Source organism: Crassostrea angulata, chromosome 7 (genome assembly GCF_025612915.1).
Source record: "Crassostrea angulata isolate pt1a10 chromosome 7, ASM2561291v2, whole genome shotgun sequence".
Taxonomy (NCBI): domain Eukaryota; kingdom Metazoa; phylum Mollusca; class Bivalvia; order Ostreida; family Ostreidae; genus Magallana; species Magallana angulata.
In genome coordinates this window covers 51,022,955-51,043,067 of record NC_069117.1, presented here as the reverse complement: position 1 = coordinate 51,043,067, position 20,113 = coordinate 51,022,955, and the positions used below count along the sequence as shown (strand labels likewise).

The window sequence follows — 20,113 nt, the reverse complement described above, 5'->3', positions numbered from 1 at the left end:
TGTCAGATTGAATATTCTAACAAACACGAAGAAAAACAAACGAACAAACTGTTAAATATGGAACACTCAACCTAAAAAGCCCAGTTCTGTGTTGAGGCCTGGTGCTCTATAGTAACTGCGCCATTCCGTCACAACAAAACAGGTAATTAAAAGGCTATGTGTGACTCTCGCCACGAGATTGCAAAATTCCATTATTCTTTTAAACAATCAATTGTTAGGATAAAAAAATGATATTTCTAATCACGCAAGTTTTTGATGACTAAAATTGGTTCGTTTCCGATTAAAACTTCAATACTAGGCTATGACAAAAATATAGAGCACAGACCCACTCTATACACTGGTAAAAGGCATCTCTGGTCTTAAAAGTGATACTGATGGAGGATTTTGGAATGTGTACAGTCTAAATTAATATATTCCAAGTATTTACCCTGTTTATGGTTTAAAAATCAATGACATGTGAAATATATATACATACATGTAGAATTTTCAGCTTTGTTGATATATTTTAATTTTTCAGCATCTTTTCCAGTCCAAATTTAAGCATTTTCTCTGCCTTATCCCCCATCTTCTTTACATTACTGATCAATACAAGTAATTATATACATTTAAAGAAAACGAAATCAGTTTAGTATCCATTTATTACATATAAATAATTTAAATAATATATACTGAGTACATATGTATTCACAACGAGGGCTTTGCTGCTGTACATGCATGTTCTATACATAAACTGTAACAATACAAGTATACAGACTACATACATGTACAGGTATGCAAACAATTATACAGGTAAACAATCAACATCATTTGGCACATTCTCTCACCTTTTTATAACATCTGACCATTCACACAACATAAATATCGATAGTCGTCACAACTACACTGCTGAAAGCACCACATACAGATATAACAAATAAAAGTAAATTTTAATTCAAATTTCTGGACGTTTTGTTTCCATGGGACGGTTTAAAAGAAAATAAATAAGATGGTATATGAGACAAATTGTAAATGTCTACAAAAACAAAATTGATTTATAAAAGTTACGATTTATAAAAGTTACTATAAATAGTTAAAACCTATCTAATTCTATATCTGTAAAAACATAATACTAGTTGCAAGATAAAATCACAGACATCTTGGATAGGAATGTCCAAAAGATTGAAAATGACTATGTGTAAATATCACAGCTCTGCAGGAAAGTTTTTAAATAAGTAAGTGTTCACAGTCTACTGGAACTGTTCAGCTTGAGTGTTCTCTGTATCAGGCAACTGAAATGGCAAAAAGAATGAAAATGTAGCTTTCACAACAAATCAAGAATGAATTTAAATTAATGCAAAAACAGTAAAGAAAACACCAATGAAATCATCTGTTTTGATATTGACTGAACAACTTACTGTCTCTCTCAGGAAACAGGGGACTGTGTGACCTCTCATAGGAGCGTGACCTAGATCTAGGTCTCTGCGCCAGGTAACTGCGTCGTGATGTGGGACTTTTGGACCTCTCGCGACCCTGTAAACAAAGCACAACACATCAATGCTTTCCCATAACCCAATAACCTCCACACAACCAATACATACATTTAAGCATATAAAATGCCCCCCATGGCTAATTTTATCTCATATGATACAATTTACTACATCTTTCATACAGTTCCCGCTGCCTTACCCTGATGGTGGTTTCCAGTATGGATTTCCCAGGGGAAGAGGACCGTGACCTCTTTCTGATCAGTGAAAGGCGGGGGTTAGGGTCCTCCCCCGTAGACACCAGCACGTCCTGTAGGGCGTTCATCTTACGTCGCAGACTCTCTATCGTTCCCTCTGACTGCATGCGGGCATGCTCCATGGCCTCTGCGTGTCGCCTCATCTGTTCTTGTAACTGATGCTGCAAGTGATTAATGACATAGAGTTTAGGAAAGAATCTTCATTATTGTACTTGGCTTTTGATTAAAACATTTCTTTATTTTGTATTTTTGTTTGAAGTTTATATATTGATATATTATACTTTAGTTTGTACATGCAGTTTTAAATCCAGGGCACATTATGTCTATTTTGTTCAAAATCATACAAATAGTGACTTTTGCATGTTCAGGAATTATCAACAGTGACCAGTGGAGACCTGTGTTTGTAATATGTTTATGTGTGTGTTGGGGTAGGGAGAATGGACAAGGGCTGGGACTCACCCTAAGAAGATCCTGCTCCTCGGTCATCTTGCCCTTGATGCTGTCCTTCACAGACCCCCCTCCTTCCACATTCACATTCTCCTTGTTGTCAGTCAGCATCTGTAAGTAGGACAAAATTAATCAGCCTGCACTGAATGTCTGTAGAATCTCAATTATATTACTTTAATTGCTGATTCTTTATTGATTTGGAATTATTTTTTAATACTGCATGTTCCAAGTTTTACAAAACAATTTTTTTTTTTATGATAACAAATTTCATTTTGAAAAAAATAAATATATTATACTAAAAATAAGAATCACTAGTACTTGTATTATTTTACTAATACATTTACTATGTTAACAACAGACACAATTACAAGTTAACAACATGTTATAACAAAATGGTACACAATGTCACTTGTAATGAGGACATTTGTATTAGTACTAAACACATAAATGACTTTGATGAGTAATAAGACCAGGTAGGACTAATAAACACAAACTACAAGTGTTTGAGAATGACACAACTATTTACACACTAATTCTCAGATTCTGATACTAAATAAACCATTTATCATACAGACAATACAAAAGAGAAATTTTGTGATAAAGTTACAAGGCTTTCGTTGAAATTTGACAAATGCTAAAGTCAAGTTAGACTACATTAATCCGGTAAGTGTGTAAATTAGAGCTGTTTGTCAACAGTAGACATGAAAACACAGGAACCTCTTGTGATTGCTGGGAGTTAAACTGGAGGTTTGCGAGATGACGGTCAATAATGTCTGGGTCTGTGGGAGGCTCGATCTCTGATTGGTTGTCGCCCTCCTGCTACAAAGTGATTGGATGATAATGTGCTCATGAGAATGATAATGGACGTGCTTTTTGTTTAAACTTTAAAAAATTTGCAATAAATATTTTTAAGAAACCATTTATGAAATGTTCTCTATTGATTAGATAAATATGTACATATTTCAAATAAATGAATGGAGAGATACAGATGTGATCAAGTGTGAAGAAAAAAAAAAACTGAGCGTGAAAGAAATATGTTCCACTATTTTTATGCAGTTCAAATTTTCTACATGCCAGGTGTATTAGTAAATGAAATTTGATATGGTCTTTCACAATGCATGCGCTTCACTCCTTAAAATGACAATAACGAAATTCTCGCCAATGCCTCTTATGCCATGCCCATTGATAAAAACAATAACACACAGTGGCATGTCCTCTAATGCTGACAATTATAGTCTGGTCACAAGTTACTTACATGGCCTATATTTGAATTCAAACAGTCCTCGTCGTCTTTTTCATTTTCATTCAAGTGATTCTTGATTAGTAACTGAAAAATGAATTGTTTGTAAAGTCCCACTGCTCCCTTGTAGATCAGAATAGAAAAAGAGACAGTCAACTCTACATAAAAATGATTATATAGATAATATGTTAGTCATCAGAAATAGAGAAAAGTGTATTACAAAAAAGAAATGATAAATAATGACTGACAAGCAAATAAAGCATTGTGTTTTAAGAAGATTTACCGGTAAACTCTGATTACCAATTTGTTTATAGAAAAAATCCTTTTAGAATGTAAACATATGTTTGGTTACCAAATCATTTTATCTTCAGATAATTTCATTACTCTAGTATCATTGATAAATCAATGTGTGTGGGTCATTATAAATTACATGTATCTTAAAGGGGTATAGTTTTTGATATGCAATTCACTGATAAAATCATAATTCTAAAATGTATCATGGATCAGTTATCAAAATGGATGTACCGGTATATTAGATGGACATGGCTCCTATGAAATCCAAATGTATTGCTGATAATGATTCAAAAATATAATAAAAGAAATAAAATGAAAGAATGTATATAAGTGTACAGTAAGAGTATCATTATGTAAAAAGAAGGAAAATAAATCCATTACAAAATAAAAATTGGAAGCACATCTAAGCAATGAAAAACCAAGAAAAGCAGTAAGTCTAGATGGATCAATTGATGTTAAAAGACATACCTTTCTCCTCATATCTTTATTGTCTTTGCGTATCTTGTTGAGTTCGTCACCGAGACGATTGGCCCGACTAAACTGGATCTCTGCCAAGTTCTGCAGCTCAGTGACCTGGTTAGACGTGCGATTCTGCATTTGTTTCATCTCCTATAGGGATAGAGAATATGTTATAAGTGGCAATGAGAAACGTGATTTTAAAGACTACAAGATAATTAAAAGATGAATGTGATAAGCAAGATGATTGGCTGAATGTGACATCCTGTATTACTGTAAATAATGGCTTGTTGAAGCATCAATGACCACTGATGTGATATTTTGAAAAATGCTCAAAGACAAATGATTTATGATAAATGTGGATTATCTTTTGCTTTTAATTTTTTTTATTAAGTGAATGTAATTACAATGGTTTTTGTAAATGATTATTTCAAAAATAAGTGAAAATGTAAAAAAAACCTGTCAAATCTCAATAAAAAAAGTGTGAATGTAATTAGACAAAGCAATTAAGCCAACAAATCAGATGCAAAACCATTACTTTTCATTATTCATTTAGTTGAATCATCAAAAGCCAGCATTATTCAAACTCTGTGTTAATCAATTGTTGGAGTACTAGTAAGTCAGCTGTTATTTGACTGATCAATTTTTTACTTAAAAGTTACCAATTTTGAACAATGAGTGATGTTAAACAGTTGACATTATGGTACACTGTGAAAAAAATACAACAAGTTTGTGAATGTGAACCCTTTTTTCTGTGAGAAATTTGAATTGTGATGTGAATGAATTTGATTAAAATGAATCAAAGATGTTGACGATCATGGGGGATGTTCAAGAATGATCGATAAATGGAAAAATGGCGATTTTCCTGAGACATCCTGTTGTCGGGGTAGGTAGAGGATTGAACACATCACATAACGGGGGCGTTCACGGAAGCCAATGTTACACAAATCAGTAAGCCTTTTTATAAGGTAGGATTGGCAATAACAATAGGGAATAGATCCTGAATAATCACACAGTTCAATGGTTGATCAACACGCCTAAAACATGCTCACTTATGAAGTCTGAACTTCTCTAAATATTGATTTATATGATAGTATGGGCATTTTCTTTCATATTCTGAATTTTGTACAAAATTGTTCATAGCATTAGAAATTAAGCAAAGTCTTACATTGAAAGCTCATAAAAGCATTAAATTTCAGCAAAATAATTTCCAAACATTCAATGTTAAGACAGTTTGCATGACCTAACTGTTTTCTTTTCTTTCTTTCTTTTTTTTTAAAATTAATTTTTTTAATTAGCAATCATAAGTAAGCATGAGTCTGAACCCTTTACCATATGCTGCATAGTTTCTGTGTTAATGGCCATCATCAGCTGTGGCATAATATATCAAAAATAAGCATCAACATTCAGGATTCTACAGGATTACTGTAAACATGGAAATGTTGGTGTGTGATGGGAACTACAGTAGATTTCACAATGTTCGTATCTGCAAAAATTTTCACTATGTCTAGAGAGTTTTATTTTTTAAATTATTGGCGTTATCAATAATCACTTTTTACATAAAACTAGCAAATACTTTCCCATGTTTACAGTCCAAACAATATAATTGACATCATGCTGCAGCTTATCAATACAACAGGGATACATGTAGTTAGAGTAAATCACTATATCACTATATAGAAGATACGCATGGCTACCTTATCCTTTGTTTCATCACAAATGGACATCTTCAATTAGAGAAACAAAGACTAAAGAAATAAGAAGAGGTTATGAAAAATTCCTCTTACTCACTATAAATGTACCTAACTTTACTATTTTGTTTTGATCGAGAGGCAGAAACATTGCACAAAACAATTTACTCAGCTTCTCATTTTGAGGTTTGTTCCCTTGTTTTCAATTAACCAAATCATACTTTTCATAAACTAATCGATTTAGAGCTTTACCATAATATGTTACCTTTCAAAATATTCCATATAGAGGACTGTCACACATTTTTTTTTTACAACTGGAAAACAATTTTTCCAACCATTCAATTATTAGAAGTGTGTTCTGGCACTTAGATATCATGCATAAAAGACTATCATCAGGAGACTCAGTTTAAGTTTATCTTACACATTGGCTGCTAGGAACCTTTAGACTACAGATTAATTCATAATAATTTTTCATATGTTACATGAAATGCAAGTAAAAAATGATTTCTGTATTGCAAATGCTTGAAATCTTATGTGAGCTGTCAAATTAAATGCACCCAAAACCACAAGCTCCTTGAGTGCTCTATCAAATGGATGAGGTGAAAAAAAATCTCTGATTGCAAATTTCAATATCCTTTATCTAATTCTAGCCCCTGTAAAAAATCTAGGCTAAAAATAAATATATATGAAGCAGAACAGAAAGCAATCTACTATGTCTGCTTATGATACAACATGCAAAATTCTGGGTAATAAAATATTAACCATTTCAGCGATAAGTTAAATAAAATTTCTTAAAATGCTGATTGAGATATTTGACATGAAATGACTGTTACTACATGCAGACGATTTCAACAGGCAGACTATTAAGACATGCAGTGGGGTACACAAGCCGTTACCTGCTTTGCTTGTTCTAGTTGCGTCTGAATATCATGGAGAGCATTTTCTAGTTCTACACGCTCTCTCATCATTCGTTCCTGTTCCTGAGATTGAGGAAGGTCAAGATCAATACATTCAGATATACATAAATAGAAACAGAATTGTCTCTTTTACTTCTTCCAACTTAAATAAAATTTGCAAATTAATAAAGAATGCACACGTTTAGTAAGCTACAACACAAATTTAGTGGTTATGTAGATATATCTAAATTAATACGAGATATAGATGAACTTAATTGATCGGTTGATTATTGACTATTTACCTGAGCGGAGGCAGTGCGAGCTTTTTGTAGTTCCTCATATGACCTTGACAATGCCTTGGCCAATTCATTCTTTTCTTCATTTCTGTCCAGAATTTCTTTTTCTATCGAAAATAAGTTAAAATAATAATAATTAAGATATTTCAATGTCAAAGCCCAGAAATTCAAAAGCAATGTCAAGATAGAGAATATATTTCACAATTTTTGAAGCAACCATTTTAAAGAGAACATACCCAAACTTTTGATTTGCTTGTCCAGATCCATAAACTTTTCTTCATTTACATGTAGTTTTTCAGACTCTTTCTGTTAAGAAAAATAATATTTCTTTACTTTAATTAATAAAGTATGAAACTCTGATGTTTCTGTAGATTTTTTAACATTATAATATATATTTAAGTGAATTAAGATCTTCAGCAACTCAAATTGCAACAAGTGGTATTTCAATGAGATAACAAGAGGCCCATGGGCCACAAATCGCTCACCTGAACAATAGTCCTTGCATCATTTTTTTTCGAAAGGGTTTATTATGATGTGAACTCTTAATAAATATTGTAAAACTCATATATTTCAAGATTTTGCGATATATTAAACAATACATAAAAAGAAGATAATAACAATTTTATCTTTCGCATGTTGTCACTATTCACAATTGCTCCACCTGTAAAATACATTTTATTAATGTATAGAAAAATCATATGCTAGGAAAGGGGAAAACTGAAAAGCTCATAAAAAAAAACTACCTACCCTATTTTAAAATCTGATGAAATAGGAAACACACATATTTGTTTTTCTTGCCTTAGCAGTGTCCGAGAACCTTACTGGAGTGCGACCATTTCTCGCCGAGTACCATTTCTCGCCAGTATATTGTGACGTCAGTTTTCGCATATAATTTTATGTGTTGATAAAATGACGCCACAATGTCCCGGCGAGAAATGGTACTCGGCGAGAACTGGTCGCACGCCAGTAATATAACAATAAATATTGTTCTTTATAGTTCATATTTTAAAAATAAGGGTCCATAAATATCAGTCTTACAATTTTGATGTTGATTGGCCTGCCAATTTATCGTAAAAATTGTTAGACTGCTATCACAGCTTAATATTAAAATTATGTTTACTCCAAATGCAATACAGTCATGCAAACTAATTATAATTAATAAACAAAACATTGAAAAACAAAAACAATTTCTTTTATTTCATTTTATGCTTGTCAAAATGTAGCATCAACATGATATAAACGTCTGTAGAACATCTAACCCCGATTTTAATCTTTCATTGCAAAAACAAATCGTAGTAACATTGTTCTCCGATATCAGTACCATTCATATTTACCAAGGTCGTGGTTGCACTTGTTTGATTCGATCGGTAAACTTTACAATTAAATTACGCAACAATTATTCCAATAATCGATGACAAATTAAATAGCTTTAAGTATAAAAAAAAAGAATCTTGAAAACGCTGTGTAAAAACAAATGGCATGGTGATTATGCTGATAGTTTACTGTAGAGCTGAATTCGGAAGTACGATTTACCACTATTTCATAAAATATTCTTTATAGCGAGCGCAGCGAGGCGGCGCGAAGCGCCGCTCGCGTAGCGAGCTCCATAGACAACGTGTACGAACGGAGGAAATTCGAGTTGAAATCTGCACATTGTTCAAAGAAAATTTTATGAGGCCACGTGAAAACGTTCTACTATCCCAGTGATCCTTTGCGGTGCATAGCAACTTGGCGGAACAGGAAGCGTTTCTAAGGAAAATTAAATTCTTACCTGTAAATCGCATACATCATTTTCATTTAACAATAAAAAATCCTTTTAAAAACATTGAAAGTAAACAACACATATGCTTACGTAAAAACTGTACCTATGACGTCATTTCCTTCCCCGAATTTGTCCGACAATTTACGAAAACTGTCGAGCGCAAAAAGTTAAGTATGACGTCACAGTGATCTCGCGTTTAATATTCCCGCGATACATTTAGAGGTGGATCAAGCATCTGTACTGAATGTAACGTGTAGGAAGTACACAGTAGGGCATCTTCGCTAGCCAAGGGTTTTCTGTCCGAGCAAAGTGGACCGAAAACCTTGGCTAGCGAATATGACAGTAGGGAGTCACCGTTAATACTGATACTGCGCTCACTATTAACGGGGACTCTTTGGCTGATTAATTTTGTTTTGATGATTTTTTTTGCTCAGTAAATACACATGGCATGCAAGTTCCATGCTAAATTTATTGTCACATTGATCCAATCATTGTATAAGTTAGGTAGGTGACAAAAAATTATTAAAAAAGAAAAGTCTAAAAACAAAATGAGAAATAACACAGACGCACAATTTATTGATTTTAATGATCATTATTAAAAGGTAAAGAAGAGAAAATTTTTAAAAAGAAAACCGGCTTTGTGTTTATCAAAATATTCTAATAAGTCTGTTTAACATTTTATTGATGCTCAGTGGTTGGTTTTTGTTTAAGTGTATAAACCTAGTAAGGGACCATTGGAATAAAAGTTTGATATCTTCCGGTTCCTTGCGGTGGTTAAAGTTTTCGAGACAAAGCCAAAGTTTTTTGGTTTGGTTAAGTCCATGGGTTGCATTTAAAAATGATGACAGATCTATGTGTGACTCCTTCTGCGCTCGCCCCAACGGTCACACCGTAAAACATAATATGTAAACGGTGTGACCGTTGGACCGAGCGCAGATTTACCACAGTGCAGTTTGATTTTTGTAGAATAAAATTTATTTGAAACGCACACAGTAGGATCCGCCTGGTTGCCTACTCAAATCATTAGCCAAAGTTTTACTAAACGCCGCGTGCTCAGTCTACATTGTGACGTCATATTTCAGACGTAAAACGTTCAAGTTTTGTCTTCGGAAATAGCCGAAGAGAGTAACGTTATTAACCCCTTCACGGTAACTGCGGTACTGCTCTTTTGCAGGGCAAAATAACATAGTTTGATGAAATATGACGTAACGTCAATTGTTTCATTTACGTCATTTAATTATCTACCTACTGAAATTTCGGCAAAGTGTATCATTTTGCCCTGCAAGATAGCAGTACCGCAGTTATCGTGAAGGGGTCTATTCCGAACTATTTTTTATTTCTTCTTTTATTGTTTATCAATTTAATTCATATGAATGCCGCTGTAATAAAATTAAATACTTTATTCGGTATCTAAAAGATCAGTTCCTTCACCTTAATGTTTTTATTTTCCATCTGATAATTTGATAAGACATACATAGAACATGTCGTGTTTCTTGATTGAAGCACTATTGAAAATTATATGGTTTCCTTTTTAAATTCTTTTAACTCGAATTACCTTCTGTTGAAACACTGGAACTTATTTAATCGAGTTTAGGGGCAACAAATATGGATAAGTACTGATCAATCAATGATCGAACTAACTTTTTAAAAACAAAATGGCTGCCAAGATGGCGGCGCCCAGGGCTGGAAGAAATTTTTTTTGGCCTTAAACCCCTGATTCAACTTTCATTTTTCACTGATTTTCTTATATATATGTGTTACCATTAATCCTCGGTATTATCATTCTTCGTTAAAAACGTTACTTTTATAGTTAAACCGGCAAATCACAAACTTTTCTTTTGTCAAAATTGACGTCTGAAATCTTCTTCAAAATGGCGGTTAGTTAGTACAAACAAAGAGCTTCCGTTTCGTAATTCCGAATAACGAGCCCGATCTTATATAAATGAACACACGATCAGAACACGCTTACAACACATAGTTTGAACCCTTCTAAGGGTCCCAGTATTAGACTGAGGGTCACCATTTTTACAATTTAGAATCTGCCTTATATATAGAAGTTGTCATATAAATATTGGTAATATTGGAGCAGCGGTTCTTGAAAAGAAAATTTTAAAAGATACCCCCCCCTTTTTTCACAGTTTCATGATTATTTCTCGTTTAAAAAGGGATTGCCCTTTGAATTTTACAATTTATAATCTCCTTAATATAATAATGCTTTCTGCCAAATTTCGTTAAAATTGGATGAGTGGTTTTGGAGAAGAAGTTGAAAATGTGAAAAGTTTACAGACGGACGGACAGACGGACGGACTGACGGACGGACGGACGGACGACGGACAACGGGTGATCAGAAAAGCTCACTTGAACCTTCGGTTCAGGTGAGCTAAAAAATGGCAAAGAATTTTTATTTCATGTTCTTTTGATTGAAATAAATTGCCATCAAAAGCTTCCTAGCTTCCGAATTCATGTATAATGTTTGCAAAGCTTTAACAAAAGCCAACACCCAATCTACCTGGTAAATAGAAATTAACCATAACCCCAAAAGAACCCCAAAAATAATACAAAACTTTATTGACATTACAAAGACAAGGAAACTACTCTAATGATTTCATACAAGCTAACATGATGTCATACAAGCCTTGGTGATGTCATACAAACCTTTAGGTTGGTGACAGAGTAGGTAGCCTGTTCCAGTTCTAACTGCTTGGATTTCAGATCGGAGCGAATGTTCTCTAATTCTAAATTAGCATTACTGACCAACTGGAATGGGGAAACAAGGAAGGCATTAACATTGGAGCAATGACCACAAGTCAAAACAAACCATAGGTGAAAGCAGGAAAACACATGTATATGGGGGGGGGGGGGGGGTGTTTACATGTGGAAAACAAAGTTTCTCTGTTCTTTCTATAAAATTAACTCAATGAATTAAACCACAATAACTGCTAAACCAACATGTACACGTTTGGGAGAACAAAGTAGGTGAATTGAAATATAATGATATAAAAAGCTAAGCTAAAGTAAATCATCAAAGGCAAACTATGAAACTAAGTTAATGAGTGTATTGTTCCATAAATTAACTTTTCAAATTGAAACTAAACAAATTTTTCAAAAAACTATCTAAATTTCACAATTTAATATGTCAAGCAGGAGGAAATGGGTTGTGTGTGTAATTCCCTCTACACCTTATATGAATCAAGTGATAAAATAAAAATGGAGAAATACTGCACTGTATCTCACCTTGTTAAGTTTGTTTTCTTCCCGTTCTACTTCTTTTCTGACTTTGTTAAGAGCCTGTTAATAAAATCAACATACTGATAAGCTGTATGATAGTTGACACCTTGTAAATACATGTGTTAATTACAGTAATTCTTGTAATTATGGAGAGTTTAAATTCATTGAAATAATTCTTAGAAAAATATCTAGTATTTTACCATTTTTGCCTCCTGATATTCGATAGATTTATCATTAACATTTTTCAAGAGTTCCTGTAACTCGGACTGTTTTGTCTTCTCCTGGCGCATGTAGTCATCGTGTGCGACTCGGCTCTGACGAATTCCCTCATTCAAACGTTCATATTCTAACTTTGCTTCATCACGTTTCAGGTAAATGTCCTTTAAATCTTGGTCCAAACTTTTGCGCTGATCCTCAGAATCTCTTATATGATCTTTCAGAATTTTCAATTCACTTTTGCAGTCTGTAAAACAAATCAAATTAAGACAATTGAAATTTCATTTAAACCTTTTGTATAAAAAGTCAAAATATCATAGAATCATTGATCATCAGTTGTTATTAAGCTTAGTCCAAAGTATCTGATGTATTCCACGCTAAATTGTATTTAAAGTCTGGAATTTGGCTGGAAAATTACACTATATATTCAGTTTTGAGAATCAGTACCCCAGTGTGCCTGTGTCTACCTTTAGCGTTTGCCCTGAGTGCGTGAACCTCTTTCTGGAGCTGAGCTCGCTGATGATTGGCCTCATCTAGTTCTTTTTCTCGATGTCGGAGCTCCGATTCCACAGTTTCCATTCTCTTGGTAGAGGTGTCCAACTTTTCTTCCACTGATCTGTGAGTTCTATGAAAATTCCAACAAATCAAAACTCTTCCATGAAATATCGACAATAACTACTAGGTGCTATCATTTATGAAGGGAAAACCAATATATTTTTAAAAAATTTTGTGGAGGTAAACTAGGCTTGTACTAATCAGAGTTTGGGCTAACCTTCGCATTTGGTTGATTTTGTTGTCCAGGTTCTTGGTGGAATCTTCCATCATGTCCTTCTCACGAGACATGGCATTCAAACGATCCTCCAGTGATTGCTTCTCCATTGCCAGCCTTTCCACTTCCTGTCTGTCACGGTCCAGTGCTTGTCGCAGTCGATCCACTTCACTTGACTTCCGACTCGTCTCAGCACACAGTTGATCCAACTGAGATCTTTCCTGTTTGAAATTTATTTTAAATCAAACTATTAGTAATTCAAAAATTGTGTTTTTGACAAGTATACTTATTTACCAGCATATCAGATGTACATGTAGTTCATATTGTATAATTTTTACCTCCAATAATTCTCGTTGTGTTTTCTCCAATTCTGACAACTTTTGAGCATGCTGAGATTTCAAACTGTCCAGTTCATGTTTTTCTATTTTTTGCATTTCAAATATATGCTGGAGTTCTGATTTGTTTTTGTTCACTGAGTTAATCAATTTCTGTAACACTTCGTCTTCCGTTTCCACTTCCTCTTTCCGCTTATGAAGTTCACCACGTTTCATTTTCAGTGTTTGTATGAGTTCATTCCTTTGGATCTCTAACTCACTAATTTTGTCTTTATAGTCCTGAGGAAAAAAAGAGTAAACAAATGATTGCTTTTATGATTAAATCATCTACTGTACAGCCTTATGCATACATGTATTTTATGGTATTATTTTTATACTCTTCCTTGCTTTCTTAATCTTCTTTATAACAATTACTGCAGAACAATCAGGGTTTTTCTATTATTGTTCATCTGTCTCTATTGCTCTCTCTCTCTCTGCTTTACTCTTCCTTTTCTTTGCTAAGCTGTGTTTTCCTCTGATTATTCTTTACAAGTTATTCCCCCAATCTTTATATCCATTTACCTGGCGGCACACTCAGTCCCTTTTTTCCATTTTTTTTCTCTCTCTCTAATTCATTTCTTTCCTCTCATCCTTTCTTCTACCATTTTTCCTCAATCACCTACTCTTGACCTTTTCTGTTTCTGACTGTCCCCTTTTCTATCTCATACCATTGCTCCTCTCTGCCCATAACCCTTGCTTCCCTCTGCATGATTCTTTTATACATTTCCCCCTCCCTCTCTCTCTCTCTCTCTCTCTCTCTCTCTCTCTCTCTCTCTCTCTCTCTCTCTCTCTCTCTCTCTCTTTTACCCTTGCTTCCCTCTGCCTGTTTCTTTTATTCACTCTCTCCCTTACCCTTGCTTCCCTCTGCCTGGCTGCACACTCAGCCTCGGCCTCTCGTAGCACTGAGGTCAGTTCCGTAGATTTCTTCTCCATGGACTCCTGGAGGAGCTGGAACTCCGTTCTCTTCTTTCCCATCTTCTGGTCCAGTTTCTCCAACTCCTGCTTCTGCTGATCAATCTGTCAAAACAATATCTTATAGGGTACACAGGATCATTCAACACTCAAGGAGAAATTGGCATCTACTGCTCATGTTGGGTTGCAACATTTGTCTACAACTTATGAAAATGAAAATATACATGTACTTACACTAACTTTGAGATTCTGATCATGCAAATTCTAATTTGCTATGAAAACTACCAATACATGCAATCATGATGAATTTATACACCTGATTTAGATTTCACTGGGTTGTCCTTGTGCCTTGTATAGATCAATCGTTCTTGTGTTTTTGAGTTTCTTCATTTTAAATCATTAAAATTCAGAAAATGTACTATTTTTTTTCTTAGAGTTAGTAATACCCATTTATAGATATTTAACCTGCATATTGTTACAAACTTTTATGACTGTTCTTGATGAAATTTGACAGTCAAGCAGATTTTGTATTTGCTTTATTGTAAATGGTTAACATTATACAAAAATAAATACTGCTATCTGACATAGACATATTTCACTCTACAAATGTAATCACAATCAAATATCACAAAAATCCCATCGTTGAAACATGTACATGAATAAAATTTATATAATTACTTTCAGTCTGTTTTGTTCTAACTCAACTGTCTAGAGATTCTTCACCATAGATAAAGTTAACGTAATAAATACAAATATCTATTGCTCGAGAATGCACATAATATCACAGAAGTAAGTAGGCGACTCCTAGACCCAATACCTGAACTCACCACCAGCCTAACAGAGAGTCTTGCTGAAGTGCTACAAGGAAGAGAGGTCCAGAGACATGTAAACATGGACTTATTGCTTGTAATATTCTTCTGATAAAATAAATGCATTGAATGACGATCAGTATGGCAGTGAAATGAGCCTTGTGGGAATGTAGTGTGTTAATGGACACAGAATTGACACGCCATCACCCACAGTATGTGGTCATTCCCAAACACGGTTAACACAGAGTGCAGCAAGAAGCCACCTGGTTCCCCAAACAAGCAAAGAGAAGCCGCAGAGTGATGGAGTGACCACGTAAGGCCAAGTGTGGAGAGTGGACTGGTGGTCAATGATTGGTTACATTCATTCAATCGAAATACATTACAACAAAGATATTGTCTGTTAAATAGACAAATTCTGAGGTACATGTAGCTCTTCTACCTAGATCTTCTAGCAGAATCAATATTTCAGCCATTATAAACAACGCATTGCAACTAAATGGAGGATTGTTTATAAATTATAATGAATATACACTCTCAAGGGATAAAGTTTCATGCAAACAATGGGCTATCATAGATGAGGACGAATATATTAGGATGCAAGTGAGGGAGTAATTAGGGAGTGTGCTCAGGGTGTTGAAGGAAGACAACAGGAAATGAAGCGACAGCAAAAGCAGAGCGCTGGTTCTTGAACACTACAGAAATCCATATTTACAAGTTATATATTGTGGTCAAATCATTATAGCACATCAACACACATTGGCATATATATTTAAATGCAAACTGAGAGACTGTCCATCAAACCCCTGATACACAACATATTGGGCTCAGCTGGTGGTGAGTTAAAGTTTGACATGGCTGGGTTTTGATCGACGTTTTAGTGCCTTAGGGTGTAACTGAAAAATATAATGCAACAGAATGTTTCTGTTATATTCAGGTTTACTTCTTAAAGCTGTTTTATCTTTTTTTTCAGAAATACATGAATGATATGAAGCCCCCCTTGGTTTTTTAATTTAGTAAAGTGTAAGTTGCAAGTGTTATGGTCAATAATTAGTTTACCTGGTCACGCATTCTGGCAATATCCGAGCGACGTTTTGTCAGTACTTCCTCTGCGTCGTTAAGGGCCGACACCGTCTCCTTCTCCCTCGCAGCTGCTGCTGCAAGCTCAGCGTGAAGCTTGTGCAGACTAAACATGAAAGGTTATTGAATAAAAGATACAATTTTCGAAAAAAGAAAACATAACATATCCACTTCATCATACAGCAAATACAAGTGACCTACTTTTGTGTAGCACCTCTAATTCTACTGTCAAGGTCCTTATACTCAGCATCCTTTTTAGCAGTCACCTGTGAAGGGAAAAAACCATGAAACTCTGATGCTATTACCATTTATAAGGATTTCCTCATATCTTATTGCATTCGTGCCAGGTGACAATGTTCCACCTCAGTGATTCCCTACCTGGTTGATGTCTCGGAGAAGTCGCTCCTGCTTGGTTCGCTTCCGTTCCATGTCCTTGACCTCTTCCCTTATTGCGCGGAGCGTGTCGGACGCCTTGATCAGCTCTACTCCTGCCTGATTGGCTCTCTTCTCCAGTTCACCCGTTTCTTTGACTGTATTCTGTAGACCCTCTGCTGCCAAGTCAAACTTCTCCACTGTCTGTCTGGCCTATAAGGAGCATGAGAAACATGAGCAATTCATCCGAACTAATCTATAAATTTAAAGGCTATCTCAGCATGGGACATAATCTGTACCTCTTCTTTGGCCTCCTGAAGGTCTGAGTTACACACACGCAGGAGCTTGTCTGCGTCCTGTAGCTGACTCCGCCGCTTGGCCAAAGTTCTCTCCAGGGCATCAATCTCATTCCTTAAGAACTTCCTTCTGCTTCCAGCTAAGCCTACGTCATCCTCATCAGTGCAAGACTCATCAAACACATTGGCTCGTAACCGCCTTATCAAAAGTCAAACACAGATCTTATAACACATAACTTTTGATGGATGTGATACAAAGAAAACTTAATCAACCTATAGGAATGTTTGAATAAAGACTAAGTGACTCTGGAATTGTTAAAACAAATTACATGTATCACTTTGGATAAAAATCTTGATCAATGAGACATTGTTAACATCAAGACAGTTTCAACATGGAGGCAGGAAGTGTATTTTCATTCCTTACCTTTTCTTGTTTTCCTTTGAATTGTGATGTCTCATGAATTGAAGTTCATCCCTTGCTGCTATTCTCTCATTTTCTAGGAATTTTTCCTCCTTTTTCAGATCTTTCAAACATTTCTTTTGTCGTTCAATGGCCAAATCTAAACCTTCAAGCTCATCTCTTCTTTGCTGTTCAAAAAGATAAGCAAGAATGTTCTTGTTATCTGGTTATGTTCAGAGGTTCATAAATATCATTGAAAGTATTGCTGTATCATTGTGACAATGACAGATGAGTCGGGCTCTCACCTCTAGCTCTCCCCGTAACCTGCGTATCAATCGATTCTCATCCTCCTCCTCTGCCTGCATTTGTAGTTCCTTCAAAAGAGAAAAATCTCATCAATTTTTTTTGTCAAGTCACTTGCATGGGCTGGAAGTAAGAAAGTGCCACATTTACCAGTGTCTGATGCCTGAGATTGTATAAGATTGATATCTATTTAAAATTGATATACAAATGGAATGGGAATAAATTTTTTTATTAAGTAACTGCATAAGAGATTTTTAACACATGGAAAAAGTACGACTAAGTAGTTAATAAAGACACATTTTGTTGTACTAAATACATGCTTAGGTTTTGGGGGGCTTTTTCTCCCATATTCTGCAATATTAAAAACTCATTGTACCTCCTCTCTTGCTATCTTGGCCTTTAGTTTTCTTAGTTTTTCTTGTAACTCTGCCACATAATCCTCCTAGAAATTAAAAATCAGAAGTTTCAATGACAAACATGCATAATTTCTATAAGTCTACGAATCTATGATACAGAATACATGTACTTTGAAATTATTGGATTTTCATCAGCAGAAACACAATTTAATCGGCTTTACAAGAATTTTTCATAAAAGCTTGTAGATCATTTAGATCTCTCTCAATATAACAGACTACAGTGGATTAGAAGGGATAATATGGTGCATTCATTTTAACTTTCATTAAAAAGTCTTACAAGTAATATCAGTCAATACCTTTACCAATTCCTTTCATTACAAGTACCCTTTATTTTGACATTTATGTCATTTGATTCAATGCTTTAATCCCTGTTGTGTAGGGATAATCTTCCTCTTGTGGCAATTATATTATCACTTATTGAGGCATTTAAATACAAGATCGTAGTAACTTTTCGCCATTTATCAGTTTTTAAAAAATTAGTTAAAAAGGATATACCCTTGCCATAATCCTCTCAAATAAAATCCCTGCACTACTAAAGGAAATTTAAATTTTGATTTTGTTCTTTGTCTTTTAAAAAATCTTCTTGTATTTCCCACCAAATATTATACTAAATCTGAAATTCTGAAAGTTAAGTTTCACTAAATTCATATTAACGCATATATTTCATTTGTTCAAGTATATCAAAAATGAGAACAACAATTTCATAAAAGGACTTTACAAAGTGCAATTTAAGCCACAAATAATGCCAGGAAAAAATCAAATGAAAAATCCATTTATCTCTAACAAATGCGCACTGCAAAATGCTGTTTACTGGGTGGGTTGATGTTCTTTTGGAGGTTGGTTTTATTTTGATGCACAGATAACAATGGAGGTAAGCTGATAGAGTTCCCAATAACAGTTCATTATCAAACTAATGAATTCCATTAAATCCTCCTTACGCCCAGGTATTTGTTGACTCTGGTTTGCTTTGAGTGTGGGTGTCGAGATTTATTGCTTTTGGTGTAGAACACAGCAAGTTTACAAAGTTTACAATCAAGTTTACATTGGAGCCCAAATCAGAATTTCTCACGTAAATGTTATAATTTTTGGAAACAATAATCATGAATAAATAATTTTATTCTCAAGAGAAGGATATGCTTCAGACATTTAAATCACACAAATAGGCACTGATTTTCTAGGTACCACACAATTTACAAATATTGACCCTAATTAATGAATTACTTACCAGGTCATGGTGCTCTGGAACATTACAGAAGAGGTATGTATCGTCTCCGCTGACCTCCGCATTCTTCAGGATCCCTCGTGGCTGACCACCATCCATACTGAGGGATCCAGCCACTGTACAACAGAAATCACACAACATCTCATTGTTATGTATACGCAAGCTTATATATATAATAATTCCATGCTAACTAAAATATAAATAATAAAAACAAGCAAGACAAAATTTAAATTTTCATTCAAACACTGGAGAAATTAAAATACATGCAATTCAAATGATTTGCAAAGAACCGGTCACTGCTTGAGTATTGCCTGGAGGAAAAATCGATGAAAAGAAAGACTAGTGGACAGAGACCAGGCATTGAAAGATTCCTTAATCTCCTTATTTTATGCAGGTGCTATATTTCATAGGATTTAAAATGTCAATTCCTTGATAACATTTAAAATTCTGCAGATCTTCCTTACATTGATATATCCTCTTATCAAGTTTCCTCACTGTCAACAGGCACTTCACCTACCATACAGAACAGCTGTTGATCAGTTTGTTAATTACTCGTTAATTCCACACACATATCACAAAGCAATATGGTCCTAGTGATAGACTATGAATGCTGTATCTCCAACATAACTTGAGTCATACGAGGAGTAAGCTGACCAGACTAGTAAGCCTATGATCTGTCCTCCATGCTAACACACCACCAACCAGTACAGTACACTGATCTGGATGAGTGAGTTTCCTGGACAAGTAAGGACAGGACCAGACTGAGGGCGTATTAACTCAGCTCATGTGTCAACAGTCAATACATTGGGGGGTTTAATTACCATTATTACCCACATACAGATCAAGGACAGAATGCCATTGTCTTAGTTCACACTTTTTAAAGGTCAAATATTAGCTCAATACATGGCACAAGCTAG

General features: G+C 34.7%; 1 protein-coding gene across 13 annotated transcripts in view; it reads right to left on the bottom strand.

Moving 5' to 3' along the window:
• Positions 1-620: 620 nt before the first annotated feature.
• The window catches only part of LOC128192211 (centriolin-like), a 43,705-nt gene continuing 24,212 nt past the window's right edge, over positions 621-20,113 (bottom strand). For 6 of the 13 annotated variants that reach the window (XM_052864720.1, XM_052864719.1, XM_052864726.1 and 3 more), the window contains 26 exons: positions 19,200-19,312; positions 17,935-18,000; positions 17,561-17,629; positions 17,280-17,443; positions 16,859-17,054; positions 16,566-16,772; positions 16,389-16,453; positions 16,167-16,293; positions 14,242-14,406; positions 13,354-13,629; positions 13,019-13,236; positions 12,714-12,871; positions 12,231-12,493; positions 12,037-12,090; positions 11,458-11,559; positions 7,277-7,346; positions 7,047-7,147; positions 6,745-6,828; positions 5,490-5,528; positions 4,170-4,310; positions 3,423-3,494; positions 2,885-2,986; positions 2,180-2,278; positions 1,666-1,881; positions 1,395-1,509; positions 621-1,268 (listed from right to left, as the gene is read on the bottom strand). In XM_052864720.1, coding sequence (XP_052720680.1) covers positions 1,261-1,268; positions 1,395-1,509; positions 1,666-1,881; positions 2,180-2,278; positions 2,885-2,986; positions 3,423-3,494; positions 4,170-4,310; positions 5,490-5,528; positions 6,745-6,828; positions 7,047-7,147; positions 7,277-7,346; positions 11,458-11,559; positions 12,037-12,090; positions 12,231-12,493; positions 12,714-12,871; positions 13,019-13,236; positions 13,354-13,629; positions 14,242-14,406; positions 16,167-16,293; positions 16,389-16,453; positions 16,566-16,772; positions 16,859-17,054; positions 17,280-17,443; positions 17,561-17,629; positions 17,935-18,000; positions 19,200-19,312 — 3,290 coding nt within the window. In that variant the 3' untranslated portion in view covers positions 621-1,260. Of the gene's footprint in view, positions 1,269-1,394; positions 1,510-1,665; positions 1,882-2,179; positions 2,279-2,884; positions 2,987-3,422; positions 3,495-4,169; positions 4,311-5,489; positions 5,529-5,854; positions 5,885-6,744; positions 6,829-7,046; positions 7,148-7,276; positions 7,347-11,457; positions 11,560-12,036; positions 12,091-12,230; positions 12,494-12,713; positions 12,872-13,018; positions 13,237-13,353; positions 13,630-14,241; positions 14,407-16,166; positions 16,294-16,388; positions 16,454-16,565; positions 16,773-16,858; positions 17,055-17,279; positions 17,444-17,560; positions 17,630-17,934; positions 18,001-19,199; positions 19,313-20,113 lie in introns of all 13 variants that reach the window. The other 7 variants (XM_052864721.1, XM_052864722.1, XM_052864727.1 and 4 more) reach the window with 7 other exon arrangements.